Below are 23,981 nucleotides of genomic sequence, written 5' to 3'. Positions count from 1 at the left end.
TGGGTTTTAAGAGAGAAGATCGAAACACTGTGTTCATCAGCTACAGTTGTGCGGATGAGCTTTGTGTGTAAAGCAAATTGAATATTCGGGGACAGACTGTGAGTACTCTGCAACTCCCCCATTTACTTAGCAATTGCATCTGTTATCATGACCATCATTGAGTCTGCGCACATTGGCAGCAAAAATAGAAACATATCTATGTCTTGCAAGACGTCCAATGTTTACCATTTGTGTTCCATTGCCCCCCTGTTCGTTGATGTAACAGCTGTAAAATCCGTTACCCACGACGAGGGAAAGCTTGCAGCTGGGGTCGTCATGAGCAGCAGCGACTAGTGCACCGACAGCATCGTTAACAACGATCTTCACATCCAGGATGCATGCCTGTGCAGAACAGTATACCAGGAGAAAACGCTTAGTAGGTTGTACTTTATAAATCATTCACAATGACTCAAAAAGCAACATAAGCTGGTTATGTTAACATTTCTACAATACAGTTCAGAACATTCAGAATATCGACCAATGCGACATTATGGTGAGTAAATATCATACACAAAAGGCACATGATAGCCATAAGATGAAACATAAAAACAAATCAGATGAACGTGAAGTTCTCTTAAGATGAGTGTTTTCATTTTGAAATGTTTGCAGTTTGTCTGTTTTAGACTACACTAGCGGTTTAACGTTGCGACTTAGAAGCAAATACCAAATATTCCTGACGTCCAAAAGAAACGCGAAAAATATTATTTATTTTACAAATAATTTTTTTTCTGGATAAACAAAAGTTGCGTTATTTTTGGCAGCCAGTATATCAAGACCGATGTCTGAGGAAGGTGTATTGTGAATTTTACCGCATCAGCGCACTTGCAATCCACGTAAAGCCCGAGTTAGCTGAGACATTTTTCTTGTGCAGTTCAGCTGCACGTGCAAGAAAAGCACAAAAGCTGATCAGTGAGTGGTGTTCACTGTCACTAGAGGATACAAATGGCACAAAGTTACAGGTTTCATCAGTCCCTCATTCGACGCTTTCACCATGCCAAGACTCACTTCTGCTGAACGCGAGAGAGCCATTGGACGTCTGGAGGCTGGGAACACGCCGGAAGCCGTGGCTGCGACTTTCCAATGTCACATATCCACCATTTATCGTCTCCTGCAGCGGTTTGTGATAACTGGCTCTACTGCTGATGCCGAGCGAAGTGGCAGACCCTGAGTGACGACGCCAATGCAAGATCGGCACATTTTTCGCAGCCATGTTGCACATCCCTTCAGACCAGCTGCAGAAACAGCCAGAACTGTTATAGGGACACACCAGGCACCCATTTCTAGGCAAACGGCCAGTCCGCGACTGCGCTTCAGGGGGCTGAGGAACTGCCGTCCAGCCAGGGGACCCGTCCTCACCATGCGCCATAGACAGGCACGCCTGCATTGGGCGCAAGGCCACCTCAATTGGAACAATATGTGACAAATGGATTTGTACATAATTCAGTATTAAAAGTATTTAATACATGTGTACAGATTGGCTTGCCATACTTTTAGTTATCACGGCTCGACTGCGTGATAGGAGTGTCACATGTTGAGATAGTGAGCTGATTTTTGTGAACTGTATTGTCATTGGCTACTATTGGCCAATGAGAGAGAAGATGACTAAAATATGACAACCTTGAAGCGGCCATATTGATATTCGGTAGAACATCTGAAATCGCTCTCGGGAGAGGGTGTGTTTACTCTACACTGTTGTAAGATGTTTCTCAAGGAGCAGTGAGTCAACTGTTTAGTGACTACTGTGGAATGAATCTGAGTATGATTCAAATGCTGTGAGAATACAGGTATTTATTGAATTGTATTTTTGTTCAGTAACCTTAACTTGTGAAATGACTGTGAGAGTCATGTTGTGAAATGGGTGGAAAGCGTGAGCTGTTGTCAGCCATTTTGAATAGAGTGTTGTATGTTCTCTTTTAATGAAGTTACTTGTAAAGGAGCTGGTGTAAATAATATAACAGTTAGTTGACGGATAATTGAATAATATTGAGAAAGAATGGAAGTATTATTATGTGGAGAAGTTTATCTTAGAATTGAAACTTACGGTAGCATAAACTTTCTATACAGCATCCCGGTGGGAGCAGGGCGCGCTCGACCGAAGGGTAGACGAGGTGAGAAGAGGAGCGTCCCCTCCTTTAGGCCAGGACCAGTAGAGTCGGCGCAGGGTTGTAACGCAGCGCTGGAGAACTTGCATCTGGTGTGTACCCCATATCACCATGAATGTCGACATGTCATGGGTGTGATATGGTGCAAGTGTCGGACCCGCTGATTCGTGAGTAAACAGATTTGTGCGACCTAGGAGAGTGTGCGCACCCACAGAACTGTGTATGTGGAATAGGATTGTGCGAATCCAGAATAACTTGTAACCACTGAACTGTGAGTTGGCAAGTGAGGTAACCAGCTAAGTTGTGTAGCAAAGGATTGGACGAATCCAGAATAGTGTGTGCGGCCACTGAATTGTGAGTCGACACGTGAAGTAATTAATTAAGTATGTGTGATCCTTGAACTGAGAGTCAACAGGGACGACATCATCGAGGGAGAGGCTTTCATTTCATCCTACTCGAGATAATAATGTTGAATTGAATGAAAGAGTCTTTTGAGTGGATGAGATATTATATTTATATTTTGTTGTGATTACTGGTTAATACTTGTGATTGCTTAAATATAGGTACGAGGGCAAAGGGCAGAAAATTGTGTTCAGTCTTTGTGCCTTGTTTGAGTGTTGTGTGTGTGTGAGACGGGAGTTTGTAAACAGAATAGAGCACGCATTTTTCTTTCTGATAGAGTATTAACAACACACAGACATTTACACGCAAGTACCAGCCGTAACACAATGTTCGCTGGCAGAACGTGCTTTTCAAAGCCGTTTCTGCTTTAACCATGCCGACGGGCGTATTCGGGTATGGAGAAGAAGTGGTTACCGCTATGCTGACAACTGTGTCGTGGAGTACAACGCCTGGGGTGGGCCCAGCCTCATGTTGTGGGGCGCCATCGGCCACAACCAGGTGCTAGGTCCCGTCAGCTTCCAAGGCCTGGGTCCTGGACCCGGCAACGGCGTACAGCGCAGCGCTATATGGACCAGGTGCTGCACCCTCATGTGCTGCCCTTTTTTCAAGCCCATGGAAACTGGAGTTCCCAGCCCGACAACGCGCGCCCCCACACCGCCAGGGCCACTCAGGACCTCCTGCGCCGCTCAGGCATCCAGGTGATGCCTTGGCCAGCGTTATCTCCTGACATGAACCTTATTGAGCAATTTTGGGACTTGCTCCAGACACAGGTCAACAGGGTGGTCCCAAGGCCCACAACTGTCGCTGATCTTGATCGGGCCGTCCGGCAGGCCTGGACCAACATTCCCAGGCAAGCCAGCAACACGTTGGTCCGCTCAATGCACCGCCGATGCCAGGCCGTCATCGATGCTAATGGGGGCCACAAACGCTATTGACTGTTCTGTTAGGCGCTAATAACGCATCGTCTCCGCAACCTTACTGTGTTATGGACCATAAGTCAGTATTCTACTCTACCAAAAATTGGACATTAATAATGAAATTTGAATTTTTGTACGAATGTTTTATTAGGCAATAAATGACACTAGACACTGTTTTTCGCGTTTCTTTTGGACGTCAGTATATATAGACAGATAGATAGATAGATAGATAGATAGATAGATAGATAGATAGAGGGAGAGATAGAGGGAGAGATAGATAGAGGGAGAGATAGATAGAGGGAGAGATAGAGAGAGAGATATATATACATATAGAGAGAGAGATAGAGAGATAAATAGAGGGAGAGAAATAAAGATAGATAGATAGATAGAGAGATAGATAGAGGGAGAGATAGATAGAGGGATAAATAGAGAGATAAATAGACGGATAAAGGCAGAGGTAGAAAGAGGTAAAAAAAAATTGGCCAACAAATTATTGCAACAATTTTCGCACGCTCAGAAAAACGTTAAACCACAAGCCATTTTAATTGAATCGGTTTGACGTGCCTTCTGACGTATTAGTACTTCGTTTTTAGTTGCGGTTTCTTTTAAATTCCATTATATAAACGGTGTCATTACTATTTTTATTTTCATTATATTTTCTTCAGATTTTCTTGTGCATTTCTTCTTTTGTATATTTTAGTAATTGTCTTACTGACAGATTAACCACATCGTATGATGAACTGTCGCAGTGCATGGCCCACAAAAGAGGGCATGCGAATTGGACACCTAAACATAAATCATGCCATTAATAAGTTAGCAGACATCTCGTCAATCCTTTATAACTCTGGTAAACCTTTTCATATTTTTGGATTGTCAGAGTCTAGGCTGTCGAGTAAAGTAGCAGACTCTGAGCTCACAATCTCGGGTTATGTCACTTTACGCAGAGATGCACAGACACACACAGAAACTGGAGTGTTACTTTATATCAGTGATTCCATAACGTTTACACGCCTTACCCACCTAGAGCAACACTCTGTTGAATCAGTGTGGATAGAAGTAAAATTGGAAAGAGCCCCAGCGATACAACTTGGTTTCTGCTACAGGAACCCATCTGAACGAGTGAACTGGAGGGATAATCTCTCTTCTATGTTAGACGCAGTTTTACTCGAGGGAAAAGAAACAGTAATCCTTGGTGATTTTAACATTGATTTACTTAAACCAAATAAGGTATGGTTGGATATATTTGAATGTTATAATTTAAATCAGGTTGTGCAAACCCCCACAAGGGTAACAAACACTTCAAAAACGCTTATTGACCATGTATACGTATCTCATTTACACCATATAGCTGAAGTTTGTGTTCCAATACACGGCTGCAGTGACCATTACCCCGTGTGTGTCACCTGGTCCCGTAAAGGTGTAAAAGTCCCTCACGCTGGTCACAAAACAATAACATATCGTTCGTTTTCCAAATTTAATGAGGAAGATTTTCTTGAGGATTTGTTGCACTCCCCACTTGAAAATGTTTATAATTTGACTGATCCGGACGAAGCTTTTAGATGCATGATACTTTTTTAAAGGTTTATAACAAACACGCTCCATTGAAACCCCAGAGGGTAAAGCATCAATTGAAACCAAAATGGTTTGATCAAGAATTGCAAGAGGCAGTTGATTATCGCGATATTTTGAAAAAAATGAGGGCTGGAAATGGGGGACACCCCGAAGCGTCCCGGTACCAAAGCGTCCCGGTACCGAAGCGTCCCGGTACTAAAGAGTCCCGGTACCGAAGCGTCCCGGTACCAAAGCGTCCCGGTACCGAAGCGTCCCACTTTTACGCGTCACAGGACTTAGATTTTTTTTTTTTTTTAAACCTTGACCAAGGGCGGATCAATTCCCTTTGGAGGGGGGGGGGTTACAAAATGACTGCGAAGATACAAGTTGACGGCGCCGAAGGCGCCTAAGCCTCTAGGGAGGTCTGGGGGCATGCCCCCCCGGAAATCTTTTTTATCCAAAGAAGCAAAATAGAGCTATCTGGTGCATCCTGAGCCAATAAATTACCTCTTTTTTGGGGGGGTGGGGTTACGTAACCCGTGTAACCCCCCCCAGATCCGCCCTTGTTGACCTTGATTTGACCTTGACTTGACTAACCATATTTATTTTTTTTTAATTTAATCTTGACCTTGATTTGACCTTGACTTCACTGATTTTTTAAATTTTGCACAGACCTTGATTTGCTTTCGGTAAAACAACATCACTTTTTGTCCAACTTTTCCCCAACTTTACTTTAGATCTGTACTCACAACACACCAATTTGGAAATACTGTACCCGTGTGGACAAGTTCGGGGGAAAAGTCCGTAGGCTTCCGTTCACAAGAGGGATATGTCTGTTATCACACACGCTTTCTGGCTTCACTAAGCGTGAGCGTCGGAAAAAGTCTTTTCAGTTCTGCCTCCGACTTTTAAATTGTATCATTTGGGTTAATTTGGGTTTGTTTGGGTTCATTTGGGTAATAAAGAACGCTCGCGCTGGACCCGAGTACTCTTCAGACTGGCTCGCTCCCCCAGTATGAAAGTTTTTGTCTTGTGCACGTTTAAGACCAAGTGATTGCTCTGTGTGAATTACAGGCATTCCCTTTGCTATATAATACATTGGCATGCGAGCCGAGGATGTGCGTGGTGACTGGCACCGGGACGCTTCGGTACCGGGACGCTTCGTGCCCTACTGCGCGGGAGCGTCCCGAAGCGTCCCGGTACCAAAGCGTCCCGGTACCAAAGCGTCCCGGTACCCCTGTGACGCGTTATAGTGGGACGCTTCGGTACCGGGACGCTTCGGCACCGGGACGCTTCGGTACCGGGACGCTTCGGTACCGGGACGCTTCGTGATGTACCCGGAACATCACGAAGCGTCCCGGTACCGAAGCGTCCCAGTACCGAAGCGTCCCGGTGCCGAAGCGTCCCGGTACCGAAGCGTCCCACTATAACGCGTCACAGGGGTACCGGGACGCTTTGGTACCGGGACGCTTCGGGACGCTCCCGCGCAGTAGGGCACGAAGCGTCCCGGTACCGAAGCGTCCCGGTGCCGAAGCGTCCCGGTACCAGTCACCACGCACATCCTCGGCTCGCATGCCAATGTATTTATAAAGCAAAGGGAATGCCTGTAATTCACACAGAGCAATCACTTGGTCTTAAACGTGCACAAGACAAAAACTTTCATACTGGGGGAGCGAGCCAGTCTGAAGAGTACTCGGGTCCAGCGCGAGCGTTTTTTATTACCCAAACAAACCCAAATTAACCCAAATGATACAATTTAAAAGTCGGAGGCAGAACTGAAAAGACTTTTTCCGACGCTCACGCTTAGTGAAGCCAGAAAGCGTGTGTGATAACAGACATATATCCCTCTTGTGAACGGAAGCCTACGGACTTTTCCCCCGAACTTGTCCACACGGGTACAGTATTTCCAAATTGGTGTGTTGTGAGTACAGATCTAAAGTAAAGTTGGGGAAAAGTTGGACAAAAAGTGATTTTTTTTTACCGAAAGCAAATCGAGGTATGTGCAAAATTAAAAAAATCAGTGAAGTCAAGGTCAAATCAATGTCAAGATTAAATTTAAAAAAAATAAATATGGTTAGTCAAGTCAAGGTCAAATCAAGGTCACTCAAGGTTTAAAAAAAAAAAGTCTAAGTCCTCTGACGCGTTATAGAGGGACGCTTCGGTACCGGGACGCTTTGGTACCGGGACGCTTCGGTACCGGGACGCTTTGGTACCGGGACGCTTCGGTACCGGGACGCTTTGGTACCGGGACGCTTCGGGGTGTCCCCGCTTCATTGACTCCTCAGTTTCACGGATTTTTTCTTCCCTCGAAGTTTCACAAGGTTTTTTTTTGTTTGTTTTTCTCTTTTTTTTTCTCTTCTTTTGGAGATCAGACATTGTTAATCACACATGTGCGTGCCTTTTTTTGTGTGATTTTTTATATCGGAATTAATTCTTATTAAGTTATTATTGTTTTCCTTCAGTCTCACTCTTTCTCTCAGCTTTACACTCAATGGACAGTAAACAGATCATGGACAATTTTATTTTTTAGATTTACATTTACCCTCCCTCTCAGATATTGCAACTGTTTGGCGTGCTGTTAATAACATATTAGGTAAATCTAAACAGAACTCAAATCGGTCTGCCACAACCATCTCCCCTGAAGATTTTAATAACCATTTTTTGTCCCTTGCCAATAGGCTAAATGAATCTGCAAAATGCGACAGTCCTGATTCTGACCTTGAAGTCTCTCTCACAAAATTACATGATTTTTGCAAGGACAAATGTAAACCGGACGATTTTTTTACTATTCCAGACATGGCAGTGCATGAGGTAGGTAAGGCGCTAGAAGGCCTTGAGAATAAAAAGTCCATGGGTCCTGACAAGATTCCTCCTTACTTGGCCAAATTAGCTCTACCATATATTGTGGAGCCACTCACCTATGCGTATAATCTCTGCATAAAGCAAAATACTGTACCTAGTTTACTAAAAAGAGCAAAAGTAATTCCACTCCATAAAGGCGGAAATTTATCCGACCCAAATAATTTTAGACCCATTTCCTTATTACCCATTTTATCCAAACCATTGGAAAAACATATTCACAAACATTTGCTCGCGTACATAGAAAGCAGAAACCTTTTCCATCAATTTCAATCTGGTTTTCGAACAAATCACTCTTGTCACAGCGCCCTTACCACGCTATGCGACACCTGGTTGTCTGCAACAAACCGATCTGAAATCAGTGGTGCTGTGTTTCTCGACTTTAAAAAAGCGTTTGATCTTGTTGATCATTCAATTTTACTGAAGAAATTACAGTTGTATCTCAGAAACAGTTCAGTGTGTAACCTTTTTGCTTCCTATTTACAGGACAGATCTCAATATACTGCCCTAAACTGTAAAATATCTACTGAGGAGACTGTGAAATGCGGGGTGCCTCAAGGGTCAGTGCTTGGGCCGATCTTGTTCTGTCTGTATATCAATGATCTGCCACTGCACATTTCTGACAGTAATGTAAGAAGTGATTTTTTTGCTGACGATTCTTCTCTTCACTCAAGTGGAAAGTCTGTTACAGTAATAGAGTCCTCCCTTCAAACAGCTTTAAACGATGTAAATAACTGGTGTAGTGCTAATGCTATGCTTGTCCATCCAATAAAAACTAAAAGTATGGTAATTGCAACCAGACAAAAACATCAGATTTCTCCACTCAAACTAAATCTTACTATTGGTACGCAATCAATTGAACAAGTTCAACAGCATCGCGTTTTAGGTGTAATTCTTGATTGTGAATTCAAGTGGCAGGCACAAATACAGCATATTTGCAAGAAAGTAGCCAAGAACGTTTTCCTCCTATCCAAGTTAAAGCAATATACCGACAGAAGGACTCTGGAAATGTTCCACCATGCTCATGACATGTAATGCCTCACATTAATTATGTTTCGACGCTCTGGGATGGCAGCAGTGATGTCCACTTGAAAAAGTTAGACTCTCTCTATCGTCGCTCGGCAAAACTCATCGTAAAGGATAATGCCTCAACAGATATGAAATTAAAAATGCTTAACTTTCTTCCACTGGAAAAGCATCTCAAGTTAAACAAAGCCATTTTCATGCATAAATTGTATCACGGTAAAGTGCCGATTTACATTACATCATTATTTAATAAAGCTACCCACAGATATGGGTCGGTCAACTTGATCCCACCAATTCCACGAATTGACCTGTATAAGACCAGTCTTGCTTTTTCGGGTACTTCAGTTTGGAATTCACTTCCATCATCCTTTAAGCACCTAAAGTCATTAAAAAGTTTTAAAAAATGTGTAAAAAACCACTTAATGTCTGAGTAGTTTAACGCCTTTTGACTTACCAAACTTAGTATTACGTCAAAAATATGCTGTGCATTGTATATTCTGAACATATTTTTGTTACTCTATTGCTACATGTTCGATTGCCACCAGCTTGTATTTATAATTACCTGCATATTATGCATTTGATTTTATGAATAACCACATAATTATGTATGCTCTTCATGTCTCATCTTTATCATCATCATCATCATTGTCATCATCATTATCGTCATCATCATCATCATCATCATCATCTTTATTATCACGTTTTCCGACCTCCTTTTGTTGGTTAACTTTTTAACTTTTTAATTTTTAATTTTTTTAAAATTATATGTGTGTCTATGCGTCCCAAGGACAGATTGTAAGAAAAGACGTAGCCTTAAATCTAAATCCTTGTAAAATAAAGTTCAATTCAATTCAATTCTCTCTCCACTTGTCCACACACCATCTCTCTCTCTCTCTCTCTCTCTCTCTCTCTCTCTCTCTCTCTCTCTCTCTCTTTCTCACACTTGTCCACACAACATCTCTCTCTCTCACTCTCTCTCTCTCTCTCTCTCTCTCTCTCTCTCTCTCTCTGTCTCTCTCTCTCTGTCTCTCTCTGTCTCTCTCTCTCACTCACTAGTCTGTCTTTCTCTGCATCCACTTTCTTTCTCTTCGACTTGTCTGTTTTTTCTGAATTTTGTTCTTCGGATTCTTCTGTCTTCTTCTTTTTTGTTTCGTCTCTCTCTCTCTCTCTCTCTCTCTCTCTCTCTCTCTCTCTCTCTCTCTCTCTCTCTCTCTCTCTCTCTCTCTTTCTCTCTCTTTCTCTCGCTCAGGCTCTCTCTTTCTCTCTCTCTCTCTCTCTCTCTCTCTCTCTCCTCTCCCCCATAGTCTGCCAAACTCTCTCTCTCTCTCTCTCTCTCTCTCTCTCTCTCTCTCTCTCTCTCTCTCTCTCTCTCTCTCTCTCTCTCTCTCTCTCTCTCTCTCTCTCTCCCTCTCCCTTTTTTGTTGCTTGAAACAGTTTTCATTATACCATTTGACAATAATATGTCATGTTCGTTTGTCTGTATATTTTGTTTGTTTGTTTAGTCTGTTAATCATTTGCTTGTTTGTCGTTTGTTTTTATTACTTAATTGATATTTCAACATTTTTAAAAACGTATTATCATTAGATTAAACCCTCCCATGGGCGAGGGCTGGATGTAAAAAAGCACCTGTTTGCTTATGCCACTACCCTCGTAAATAAAGAATTTGTCATTGTCATTGTCTCTCTCTCTCTCTCTCTCTCTCTCTCTCTCTCTCTCTCTCTCTCTCTCTCTCTCTCTCTCGCTCTCTCCCTGCCTCTTTCTGTCTCCTCCCTCTCTCTCGCTTTCTCTCTCTCTCTCTGTCTAACACACACACACAATCGGCACAAACAGACACACACACAGACACACACACACACACACACACACACACACACACACACAGAGACAAACACACACACACAGTACCGCGCGCCCGCCGCAGACTCTTATACCTATCAAATCAGCACAGCGCTCTGGCTACAAATAACTTCAGCACGGCCAAGGACTTGAAATCTCTACGGCGACTGTATGCAGTAAAAAAGGCGATCATCGATAATTTTTCTTGTGCGTTCCCATCTTCAGCAATTATAAACCAGCACTCAGATCTGCCTGAAACTTTGGCACCAGTTGCCTCAACCATTATTTGCTTAGCATGCAAAGTCACGATTTTTTGTGCATTAATAAGAATATTTGTTTAGATCTTTCGGAAAAGTTATGTGTGAATGCCTCTGCTAAGGAGCCTTCTGTGTATTTAGATTCTTTTTGTTTTGCTTGTGTTTTTTAGTCATGCTTCTAGCTTGACTCGCATGCGACTTTCCGTGGTGGTGGCTTCCCCTTTTTGTTCTTTCACTTTTATTATCTTATCTTACTTTTGTCCCTTTTTGTTCCCATTTTGCAGCCACCTCTGTAGGTTCGCGTGCGGGTCTAGCTTGCTCTTTATCTTTTATTTTTCTTTATTAAGTATGAGCGTCCTGGTACGACCTTTGTTTTTGTTTTACTGACGTTAAATTTTGTAACGAACTAATTTATAAACAAGGTAGTGTGGCCGGCGTTTTTCTGATATTAATTTCATGTGCCTGTATGGCTCACGCTGGACATCATGTTAGCCTATGGAGTTTTTCCCCGGAGAGCACGGGACGCATGTTTTGCAACAGTAATATCGTAGTAACGCGCAGTAATTTTTAGTTGACCTCTGTGGTGGATAGCCTGTATTCGTCGTCACTTACTGGGAAGCCGTTCACGGAACAAGATGTTTTAGTATAGATAGATTTTTTTTGCTCTGTTCCGGGGCCCAGTTTCTTCTGCCAGCCTCCAGTTTTGTTTTAAGTTATTTTGTAGTTCAGGTTCAGTTGCTCGCCTTGAGTCTGTTTTAGATTATAGATGCTGTCAAAGGCGAGTATCCTTTTCTGCCTCCATTCTGTTCTTTTATTTACCGAATTCGTGTAATTTTCGTTTCGAATCTTTGTTTGTTATGTCTTCTTTCCGTCTCTGTGTCTTCTGTCCGTTTCTTTGTCTTCTTTCCGTTTTGTGTCCTACGTTTATTCTATGTAGGGTTTTTCTAACATATTTTTGTCTTGGTGATTTTTTATTGATTTGCCGCCATCTTGTTTCGGCCGCCATTTTGACGTCCATCTTTGATGTTTATGTTTTTAGGACACCTTTGATGTTTAGTTTGATGTTTCGAATTCTAAGTTTAGTTTTTTCTTTCTATCAGTTTCCACCGCTCCGCGCTTCTCGCTCCATACTCCACGCTTCACACTCTACTGTTCTGCACTCTCACTCAAGCTAGTCCTTTCTACTTCACATTTTAGCTTTAATTCACTTTCTAAACTTAGATTAGTTTTTCCGCCACGCTCCGATATAGGTTACTTAGCCTCTCCATAGATTTATGTTTAGCCTTTTATATATTGATATTATGAGCTGATTCCGAATTACTATGACATCGACAAGTATTCACAATAAACTTTAATTAATTTTCCAATTCTAGTGTTCGTTTTGTTTTGTGAGCGCGTCGGTTCTTTATAGCACCAAAATTACATTCTCAAAAATTTATATAAGCCATCTCAAAACCTAACAGCTACTCAAGGGCAAGCACATTATTTAATACGACACGCTTGATATACACTTTCACAAACATCCATACACATTCTGGTCAGCCTATTGGTTATAATTTCTGAAATGTTCAAAGCAATTCATTGGGAACTTGAGCAGATATGGCTCTCTCAGTGGAGGACCCCCTCCGCAAAACGTGCCTTTTTGGGCCTCTGAAACGGTTGACACCTACCGCCTTTGACAAAAAGCTACATAAAGACTAGAGAAGTAAGGTGCATGAAACAAAATGTTCTGAACATGAAATTGAATGGCCTTTCCTATGGTTGTCATTGTTTGGTAAGTGCACATCCTGATTTTTTGCAGATTTTAAAATACGGGGCATTGGTTTTTGTCAGGTCGATTTTAGGGGTGATCTTGTTTGACAGGCTGCCATGGGATGCCTATACACAGTACCACCGATCGAACAAATGATATGAACAGTAGACATAATTACCTTTTCTAGCATATAAAGTTCAATTAAAATGGATTGTGGTTTAACGCTTTTCTGAGCGTGCAAAAATTGTTGCAATAATTTGTTGGCCAAGTTTAGATAGACAGATAGATATATAGATAGATATATATATAGAAAGATAAATTGAGAGAGAGAGAGAGAGAGAGAGAGGGAGAGAGAGAGAAAGAGAGGGAGAGAGGGAGAGAGAGAGAGAGAGAGAGAGAGAGAGAGAGAGGGAGAGAGAGAGAAAGAGAGGGAGAGAGGGAGAGAGAGAGAGAGAGAGTGTGTGTGTGCAAATGTGTGTTTGAAGGAATCACCATTTTGTCTTGCGGCAAAGCTTGCTGAAGTAGCTCCCTTAGATCCCTGTTGCCAAATCCTCCGCAGTGAAATTCTTTGGTCCACTTGGTGAGGACAGCCTGTGAAAGATCTGGACTATGTTTGCATGGGAAGGAGAAGACGAAAGCCACTCGATAGTTCTTGCCCAACATGTCATGGGCTATGACAAATTTCCTGACGCAGTCTTCAATGAACCCAAAGAGCTGAAAAAGACACAGGAAACCAGCTTCAAAACTACTTTTTTTTTAAATAATAATTCTAATGTAGCCAAGTGCTAAACTGGCTACTAATTTGTTATAATTTTTTTTGGGTCATTTCTGTCTTGTGTAAGTTTTGCCGATCGCTTTATGTTTTCCCCATATGCTCAGACACCTGGAGATCGTAAACGCGCTCAGTCGTCTGTGTCCACTAGAGAATATAGTCTTTGTTCCTTTGACGTCAAGCCGCCTTCCCAGAGAGAGACGGGTGCTTCGGGCTTGCAGCTGGTCAGTTACGCAATTGTATGACCGAGCCGGGGGTAGATTCCCGGAAGATGTTCTGGTGAAGTTGTTTGATGCGCTCAGATCAAAGCCTCATTAATAGGGTGTTAGAATGTCGCTTTCCTCTTTCAGGTTGCGTGATCAGCCGTGTGTTTTTGTAAGATTGTGATTTGTTTACTTGCTTGACCAGTGAGATGCCATGCCAGTCTTGTTAGCTAACTTCTGATTGGTTGCTTTGACCCCACCTTTTTCTATGTACCTGATAGCGTGTGAGATATTTGGGGAGAACTGAGAACTATCTGAGACAGAGAGGACGTGTACTTGTTGTGCACCCTGTTATGATAGAGACAAACTGATGTAGACTGCATTGTACTATTGGTGTGGCCTCGCGGCCTTCGGGCTGGGTTGGCGAGGAGAGGAGAGGAATAGAAATTAAAGAGAAATGTGAATCGACAGACATGGTTTTCCAGAGTTTCATGTTGCATCAAGTGATTCGTCGGTCTGTGCCAGTGAACTCTTGTCTATCATTCTCTACATGTGATTGAAAGTCCAAAACGAGAGCAAGTGATGTTCGTTCAGTGCAAGACACTGAAGAGGCACCCACATGGTGTGCTCCTTACTTCGGGGTCTACTTCTACTAGGTGACTACATTCACCTTCCTACTACATCAAACCAGTCACATCCTCCTCCTTCCACCCCATCACACTAAAAACAAACTTTGTTCCTGCACTTTGTTCACCTTTGCTCACAGGTGTTGTAACCAATATTTAAAACATTCAACAGTAGTCTACTTCCATATGTCTAAAAATGACGAAACAAAATAAAAAGTAATGATTCAGGTTTCAAAGGAAAAAAAATAGCCTGAACACGTGAAACAACAAATGAAAATCACAGCATACAGTTAAAATTTCACTCTAGTAAAAAGAATCTACCCACAGGAAAGAGGTGCACAAAAACTGTGCAAAATGCAGTCACCTGTATGCTTGTGCTTTGTCGAGTGTTCTGTGGTATGTTGTAGTGATGAAAACGTACATCAGTTTTCTTGTTAGCTTTAAACTTGACGAGTTGGATCTTTAAATTGCCACTGCCAAGGTCAACCACCAGAAAAGCAGAATTCACGGTAACTGCAACATACATTCTAAGAGCCTCGAAATCAGGTTCTATTTAGGTTAAGCATTTTAATGACAGAACACACATTGTTGACATATTTTACTCTAATAAGAATGACTGATTGAAATGCCTATATTGTGTCTCATGTTTGCGGATATGAACACACTGCTGCTGATGTTGCTGCTGCTGACGATGATGATTATGATGGCAACAACTATGAAATATGCTTTTGTTACAATCGGCTAAAAATGGACAACAATTTTTAAACTAAAAACAAATTATCCATGCACCGCAATATCTCTTTAAACCCATTGCATTCTGTGTTAAGATGCAAGTTAAAAGTAGACATTCAGACCATTCATAAGAATCTGTGCTTTCTGAGCAGAGGCATTAATAATTTTAGATTTTATGTTGAAGGGGTAATTACCCTCCGCAATGCCTTGAAACATGGCGAGTATCATAGCATGTAGATCAATTTACCTTTCTTCTGTGGAAGAGGTCTACGGTAAACACCAGTGTCGGTGTGGCAAATGTCCATCTGCTTCTCAATATGGTGCATCACATCCCTGCAGTCTTGTGTTGACAACTGGAAACCTTTCACGAACTCCTCCAACTTGATACACAAAGATGACACCCAGATATAATTACCACACACTTACAACAAACTCATCACCTTAAGTTCAACACATCTATATACAGGCAAACTAACATGAACTGTACCGCATTTATTATTTAGTTTAGGCCTGCGAAGTTCATCTCTCTCTCTCTCTCTCTCTCTCTCTCTCTCTCTCTCTCTCTCTCTCTCTCTCTCTCTCTCTCTCTCTCTCTCTCTCTCTCTCTCTCTCTCTCTCTCTCTCTCTCTCTCTCTCTCTCTCTCTCTCTCTCTCTCTCTCTCTCTCTCTCTCTCTCTCTCTCCTACATGACCAAGCACCCGAATATCTAACTCACTTGTTTCAATCAACACCTTCTCGGTATTCCACTTTCAAGCATAATCTGGCCTGCCCGAAGCCACGCATTGACATATTTAAAACTAGTCTTTCATACTCGGGAGCTTATGTCTGGAACTCCCTACCTACATGCTTAAAATCGACCAGTAACCTTAAAACATTCAAAACACATCTGCAAAAATACATTCAAACATCACTTTAATGTAATGTGCCTGGTTGCTCAAACGTATGTGTGCCTTTTATCCTTCTGAAAATGTGCATGTATGTGTCTTGCGTCAACTTGGTGTGATAAGAATACATTCTCGTGTATTACTCCTTCTAGTATCTAAGATAGTATTACTGCATTTTATATTGGCATGGTGATTCCTTCATAATCTAAGATGGTATATATTAGGTCATGAACGGTTTTTTTTTGGTTTTTTTTTTTAATTTTTTTTTAATTTTTTTTTTTTAACTTTGCTACCTGATCCTTTATTTGGTTAGTGTGTCGTGTTATGTTGGCTTGCCTTATAAGTTAGTTGATCTTCTGTGTGTGTGTGCGTGTGCGTGTGCGTGTATATATATATATGTGTGTGTGTGTGTTCTGATAATGTATGGTTGTATATCTGTATATCACATGTCGATAAAAAATGATCTTATTCTTATATTACTATTATTGCGTGTGTCTGCGTTTCATCATAAAAAGTTTGTTCCTATGTATTCCCATTTCGATTATAACCATTTTGCTTAGATCAGGACTAGCTGTAAGAAAGGTCCTACGGACCTAATGCTATCTTTCCTGTAATAAAGTTCAATGTTTCAATGTTTCAATGTTTCTCTCTCTCTCTCTCACTCTCTCTCTCACACTCTTTCTCTCTCACACTCTCTCTCTCTCACTCTCTCTCTCTCACTCTCTCTCTCTTATTCTCTCTCTCTCTCTCTCTCTCTCTCTCTCTCTCTCTCTCTCTCTCTCTCTCTCTCTCTCTCTCTCTCTCTCTCCCTCTCTCTCCCATGAGCATGAAGTAACATTTTGAACGTTAGTATGCGTAACAATGAGATTACTATATACAATACACTATATCTTAACAGGCAAATCAATGATGAACAGAGACCCTCTTATCAACAAAATGTATATTTGTTTTGAAAAAGCCCATCTATTTCGTTCTTACTGGTGAGCCACTCAGCTGTGCAGACTCGGTTCAATGTTGTGTTTTAACCATACATTTGGAAAGTAAAGCAACATATCTTCAAATCGGCTTCTTACAACTGGAAAACAAATCTTTGAATATAAGGGCCATAAATAATGTGTCAGTGTTGGGTTGCTGGGAGGTTAGTCTTCCGGAATTTGGCAACGAGTTCCAAGGAACTGAACCTGCAGTTTTAAAGACAACTCGGGGTATCGGGGTGACTAATGTATTGGAATGTTAACCAGTTCACTCCCTTGAAATTTACTTTATTCCAAGGACAAGCCCTTTTATGCACTCAAAATAACAACACAAACAGTTTATTGATTTAATTATCGTTGCATGTTGACAGACTTTTAAAACGATCAATACTTTACATGCTATGAACATGGTTTTCCTGATATAGTGTTGGTGTGCCTGTGATCTGTTTGCCATTGATGCAAATGTTCGTGATTGACAGTCAGGAATCGTCGCAAACTGATATTTGAGCGCAGCGAGTTCATTTGAGCCTGATGTTGATTAGCTCTACTCAAAATAATGATACCTTGGACAAACTACACCTTGAAGCTTTACGTATTATAATTGGCGGTGTGCGGAGAACTAGTCATGGTAAGATTTACAAAGAAAGCGGATTTTGTAGTCTAAAGGAACGCCGAAGACAACATAAATTGATTTTATATCATAAAATGGTTCATGGTAAATGTCCCCTATATTTAGTTGACCTTTTGCCACCACTAGTTTCATCCTTAAATCCTTATCACAGAAGAGACCACTTGAAAGATGTGTACCAGCGCACAGGACAGAAATCTTCCGAACATCCTTCGTTCCTTCGACTACAAACTCAATTGGCGAGTTTAAGCATTATTTACAAAGTCCTCATTATTATGTGCCAGTTTATTGTTATTTTGGAAAAAGACAGGTAGAAATACAACACAGCAGAATGCGTTTAAACATGAGTAACCTTAATTCCGAGAGTAACCTTAATTCCGATTTATGCAAACGCCATTTAAAAGATAACCCACAGTGTGCGTGCGATAACCGGAATGAAACAGCTGAACATTACTTGTTATACTGCACGTTGTTTGAACATGCTCGTATGTCCACAATTAACTCACTGCCTGCCAATTTTAGACACGTGGAAACATTATTAAGAGGCAGCGAGCAACATTCATTTCGCATAAATACATTGATTTTTGAGTCGGTCCAATACTTTATTGCTGAATCTGGTCGACTAACTTGAAGGATTAGCCCACGTACTGGTATTGTGTATGTTTGTGTGCAGGAGAACGTAAACCCGCCTCTACATATTAACATAAGTAATAATTATAATTGAGATTTTGTTTTTGTTTTGCTGTTCTCTTTTGTGTGTGTGTGTGTGTGTGTGTGTGGTTGTTTTCTTCCATACATTCGTAACGAACTATGCTGCCCTCTCCATGAAAATGTACATTTATCTAAACTTACTTATTGCATGTCTCAGTATCGATGTTCTCGTCCCACGCGCTTCATTCATAGTCTCACTTTTTTTTCTTTTTTTTTCTTTTTTTCTGTAAATCCTCCTGTTTTGATTAAGTTCCCCATACCCCCCTCCTACATTTTGTTCTTCTGGTTAATAATTGTGTTGTCCACCATCATGAAAACTTGTGTAACTTAGCATTGTTATGGTCACGTCAAATAAGCATTTGCTTGAGTTCGTGTCCTAGCTGCATTTTTGTCAATTGTTTCATGTCATGTATTTTGAATAAAATTGTGTTTAAACCAATGATAATGTTTCTAGTTCTGAGCAAATATTGGCACTGAAGATTTGAGGAACAAAGAACATTGGCAGCACATAGTCACTGCTTTGAGATTGCAAGATGCCTGCGAGGTAAATTTTTGTTAAACACATTGGATTGATGTACGAGAGAGTAAACACTCACCTTTTTGTCTGTCATTTGTGAAAAGACTGGTTTTTGCCCTGCAATCAGCGGCACATCTACACTTGTATCCTCGAGAGAATTTGATTGTCTGTTTCTGCACACCGATATGATAAACCAAGAACACGCGTATATGTATGCATCGGTAAATCTACACTAGTTTGATCAAGTCCACTCCAATCTTCAATTAAAATTACGTTTTTATAATATACAAACCATAAATAAAACATTAATGTCATCTGAAAGACCTTTGTACTCAAAATATGAAGTCGTGATCAGCTTTCAAAAGCGATTGCTGTGGGCTTGTCCGTTTATCATGCAAACTCAGTTTTTTTTCCCATACATCAAATATACCTTTTATATTGTTTAGTATTCATTATGTACTAAACATTTATTTTTGAACATCGGAAGAATATCTTTCATACATGGTGTTCTTCCAGTGCTGGAGTTGGTCAACAATCAAATCATACAGCTGCCTCCTGATTAAAAATACACTCCCACAAATAAGCACGTGTGCTTGATAACACAATTTGAGGAAGCGTCATGCAGGGCTTCTTTGAACACGCTCACCTCGAGCGACGCCGCCTGTAGAGGAAGAACATCAACAGAGCCGCTGCTGCTGGAATGATGAGCAGGACGACCAACCATATCATGTTGCTATCATCTGTTTAACGGACATGATCTCAAATTAAAGAAAAATGCCTTCGTCTGTACGACATCCTGTTCACCACCTCTCGTCATAATTCCACGTGGGATAACACATTGTTCCACTTGGACACATACCAAACATCAACAGACTCGCTATGTCATGTGCTGATTCGGGACATTGTTTTCACATTACTTCCGTAAGTGGCTCCAAACAGCACACAATTCCCTCATTGCAAAGAAGTAGCAACACTAATGATTTATGGTAAATGTCCAAGTAAAAAGATGCTCTTATTAAAGCCGGGAAAGATCTGAGGTAGCGAACGTTCTCATTGGTGGGAACACCCAACATGTAATACAATAGGCACGTTGTACAGTACCCGGAGAAAGAAACGCAACTCATTCGCGCCCACTGTTGCTTGTGATTTTTCGTCATTTTCAAATTGTTGTAAAATATTAACCAGATAAGGTACATCAAACAGGAAGACAGATTCGTGGAGGATATTTTACTAGCTGTACGATTAGTGCATATTATTTTGTTGTTTGTTTGTTGTTTTTTTAATTCATAAACTGTGTTATAAAGGGTGGGGGTCAAACGAGTCGTGATTTCCTCCACAACTCTCTTTACTTGGTTGAAAAATATGCATTTGCACGATTTTTGTAGCGTGTCGAGGTGACACGTTCGCCTGAAATACGACTCGCTTGACCCCTACCCTGAATAACACTGTTTATGAGAAAATAAAACGATTAAATAATATGCACTAATCGTACAGCCAGTAACATATCCTTCACGAATCTGTCTTCCTTTTTGATGTACCTTATCTTGTTCATATATTACGACAATTTGACAATGACGAAAAATCCCTTGCCACAGTGGGAACCAATCAGTTGCGTTTCTTTCGCCGGGTACTGCACAGTAAACAAACAGTACAAAAGTCCCTCAAAAGTTCCCATAAGTCATACTATTAACATTATCGTTTTTACATCAAACAATCAAAGATTCCACCCATAGCTGTTCAGTTTAATTTATTCTCCACGTCCACAACTCTGGGCACACACACACACACACACACACACACACACACACACACCCACACACACACACACACGCACACAGATACACACACATATACACACACGCACAAACAGACACACACATACACACACACACAAACTTACACACACACACACTCACATACACAGACGCACACACAGACACATCTTCTTCTTCTTCTGCGTTCGTGGGCTGAAACTCCCACGTACACTACGTGTTTTTTGCACGAGTGGATTTTTACGTGTATGACCGTTTTTTACCCCGCCATTTAGGCAGCCATACGCCGCTTTCGGGGGAGACACACACACACACACACACACGTGAGTGTACCTTCCTGTTTGGTCGAGGGTTTGCCAGCTGTTTAAGAAACAAAAAAAGACTTTTAAAACAAATATAATTCAGCTCATCCGCCCCCACCCCCCATCTGGCTGCCTGTCTCTCTTGTTCTCTCTCTCTCTCTCTCTCTCTCTCTCTCTCTCTCTCTCTCTCTCTCTCTCTCTCTCTCTCTCTCTCTCTCTCTCTCTCTCTCTCTCTCTCTCTCTCTCTCTCTCTCCTGTTTCTCTTTTTCTATATATCTTTTTTGCGGCAACACCTGTCCTGACACACACATAAACAGGCACACGCACAGGCACGCACTCACGTAAGCACACACACACACACACACATACACACACACATACACACACACACACACACACATACACACACACACATACACACACACACACACACATACACACACATACATACACACACACATAGGTGGTTTTACAGTCATTTGGGGTCGGCTGTGTATCAAAATGCCATCTTGCTCAAAACACAGGCATTTGGGGTCTCTTTTGTTTTAAGTGTTAGAAAGTTTCTTAAAACTTCAATGAGCGTTAAATGCCATTTTAAAGTGTGAAAACTCATTTCAGGAGGTTATTACATAAAATGCAACCTCCAGCGTGATTTTTAGAAAAACAGACATTTGGGGACGATGTTTGCTGTATAGCAGTGAAATGGGGACGTATGTGTACACAAAGTGCAGAGCTAGAATTACGTTATCGGTGCTATGAATGTTTTAGGTGTTAGAAAGTTTGTTAAAACTTCAATGAGCGTTAAATGCCATTCTAAAGTGTCAAAACTCATTTCAGGAGGTTATTACATAAAATGCAACCTCCAGCGTGATTTTTTAGAAACAAACAGGTATTTGGGGACGATGTTTGCTGTACAGCAGTGAAATGGGGACGTCCAAAAGTGCAGAGCTCCCGCAGAGCTATATGAATGGTTTCATCACATACATGGCGCTAGGCGACATATGTTGTGAAAAATTTTACAAATCACGTTTTTGCGCCCGATATTTTCTTGTCATCTCCAAAGTCAAGGGACAAACACGAAATTCCTTGACTTTTGGGGTAGCGCGACTCTGTTAATTTTAAGAATTAAAAAAAAAAAAAATTAATTACTAGGATGCCCCATCGTTGGGAAATTCCGGTCGCTTCCTCCGAGTGGAAAGCTAGCAGTGACAGAGTCGCACTACCCCAAGTCAAGGGATCTATTAGTCCTGTTTCGCCGTTATCCCAATTCGCCCCCATCCCATTTTGGCGACATTTCTCAGGCCAAGTGTCATTTTACCACCATATCATGTACCATTAGCTCCACATCCCATTTTGGCGCAATCCCGTTTCGCCGTTAACCCATTTCGCCCCATCCCATTTTGGCGACATTTTACAGGCCAAGTGTCATTTTACCACCATGTCATGTACCATTAGCTCCACGTCCCATTTTGGCGCAATCCCGTTTGGCCGTTAGCCCATTTCGCCCCCATCCCATTTTTGCGACATTTTACAGGCCAAGTGTCATTTTACCACCATGTCATGTACCATTAGCTCCACATCCCATTTTGGCGCAATCCCGTTTCGCCGTTATCCCATTTTGCCCCCATCCCATTTTTGCGACATTTCATAGGCCATGTGTCATTTTACATGCCATTCTAAAGTGTCAAAACTCATTTCAGGAGGTTATTACATAAAATGCAACCTCCAGCGTGATTTTTTTAGAAACAAACAGGTATTTGGGGACGATGTTTGCTGTACAGCAGTGAAATGGGGACGTCCAAAAGTGCAGAGCTCCCGCAGAGCTATATGAATGGTTTCATCACATACATGGCGCTAGGCGACATATGTTGTGAAAAATTTTACAAATCACGTTTTTGCGCCCGATATTTTCTTGTCATCTCCAAAGTCAAGGGACAAACACGAAATTCCTTGACTTTTGGGGTAGCGCGACTCTGTTAATTTTAGGAATTAAAAAAAAAAAAATTAATTACTAGGATGTCCCATCGTTGGGAAATTCCGGTCGCTTCCTCCGAGTGGAAAGCTAGCAGTGACAGAGTCGCACTACCCCAAGTCAAGGGATCTATTAGTCCTGTTTCGCCGTTATCCCAATTCGCCCCCATCCCATTTTGGCGACATTTCTCAGGCCTAGTGTCATTTTACCACCATATCATGTACCAATAGCCCCACATCCTATTTTGGCGCAATCCCGTTTGGCCGTTAGCCCATTTCGCCCCCATCCCATTTTGGCGACATTTTACAGGCCAAGTGTCATTTTACCACCATGTCATGTACCATTAGCTCCACTTCCCATTTTGGCGCAATCCCGTTTCGCCGTTATCCCATTTTGCCCCCATCCCATTTTTGCGACATTTCATAGGCCATGTGTCATTTTACCACCGTGTCAAACCACTAGCGCCACATTCCATTTTGTCGCCATGCCGTTTTGCTGTCATCCCATTTTGCCGCCATCTCTATTTCGCGACATTTTGGATTGTGGCAAAAATGGAATTTGGCCTAAACGGAATGTCTTCCTAGTTGAATAACGCAGTATAGTAGTATAGTGAGGCTTGGCAAGAAAAATAAATAAAAAATGTGATGGCGGCCAAATGGGATGGTGTCAAAATGGGATGACGTGCTATTGTTATGACACGGTAGTAAAATGACGCTTGGCTTGTGAAATGTCGCGACAATGGGATGGGGGATAAATGGAATACGGTGAAACGGCATGGCGGCCAAATGGGATATGGTGTCAAAATGGGATGTCGCGCTATTGTTATGACATGTAAGTAAAATGCCCTGTCACGTAGTCTCAATCCAAATTGGAAATCCATAGCATCATCATTATAATCATCCTCATCTCATTAATCATCCAAAATTATAAATTTTATAAAATGACGCTTGGCTTGTGAAATGTCGCGAAAATGGGATAGGGAAAAAAATGGGACGGCGGCAAAATGGGATTGCACCAAAATGTAATGTGGATCAGCCACTAGATTTCCAATTTTAAAGTCTTAGGTATGACCCGGTGTGACGTTTTCATCTTTCGCCGTGTTGATATTTCGATTTTCGGCCTCGTTGATCTAGTATAAACTCTACA

The 23,981-nt window shown here is 41.5% G+C and overlaps 2 protein-coding genes across 6 annotated transcripts in view; one reads left to right on the top strand and one right to left on the bottom strand.

The window, feature by feature from the left end:
* LOC138974336 (mitochondrial import receptor subunit TOM70-like) overlaps nt 1-23,981 on the top strand; it is a 554,410-nt gene that overhangs the window by 493,227 nt on the left and 37,202 nt on the right. The gene's annotated exons all lie outside the window — the stretch shown is intronic.
* LOC138974436 (hexokinase-4-like) lies at nt 127-19,518 on the bottom strand. Its single transcript, XM_070347151.1, has 6 exons — nt 19,436-19,518; nt 18,869-18,962; nt 15,323-15,455; nt 14,708-14,856; nt 13,235-13,456; nt 127-381 (listed from the first exon to the last, which is right to left on the bottom strand). Exons 1-6 carry the CDS (start codon nt 19,516-19,518, stop codon nt 127-129), a joined length of 936 nt encoding a protein of 311 aa, XP_070203252.1.

The sequence above is a fragment of the Littorina saxatilis genome, linkage group LG8 (genome assembly GCF_037325665.1).
Source record: "Littorina saxatilis isolate snail1 linkage group LG8, US_GU_Lsax_2.0, whole genome shotgun sequence".
Lineage (NCBI taxonomy): Eukaryota > Metazoa > Mollusca > Gastropoda > Littorinimorpha > Littorinidae > Littorina > Littorina saxatilis.
Note: the sequence above shows the minus strand (reverse complement) of the source record. Positions and strands in the feature narration are given on the sequence as shown.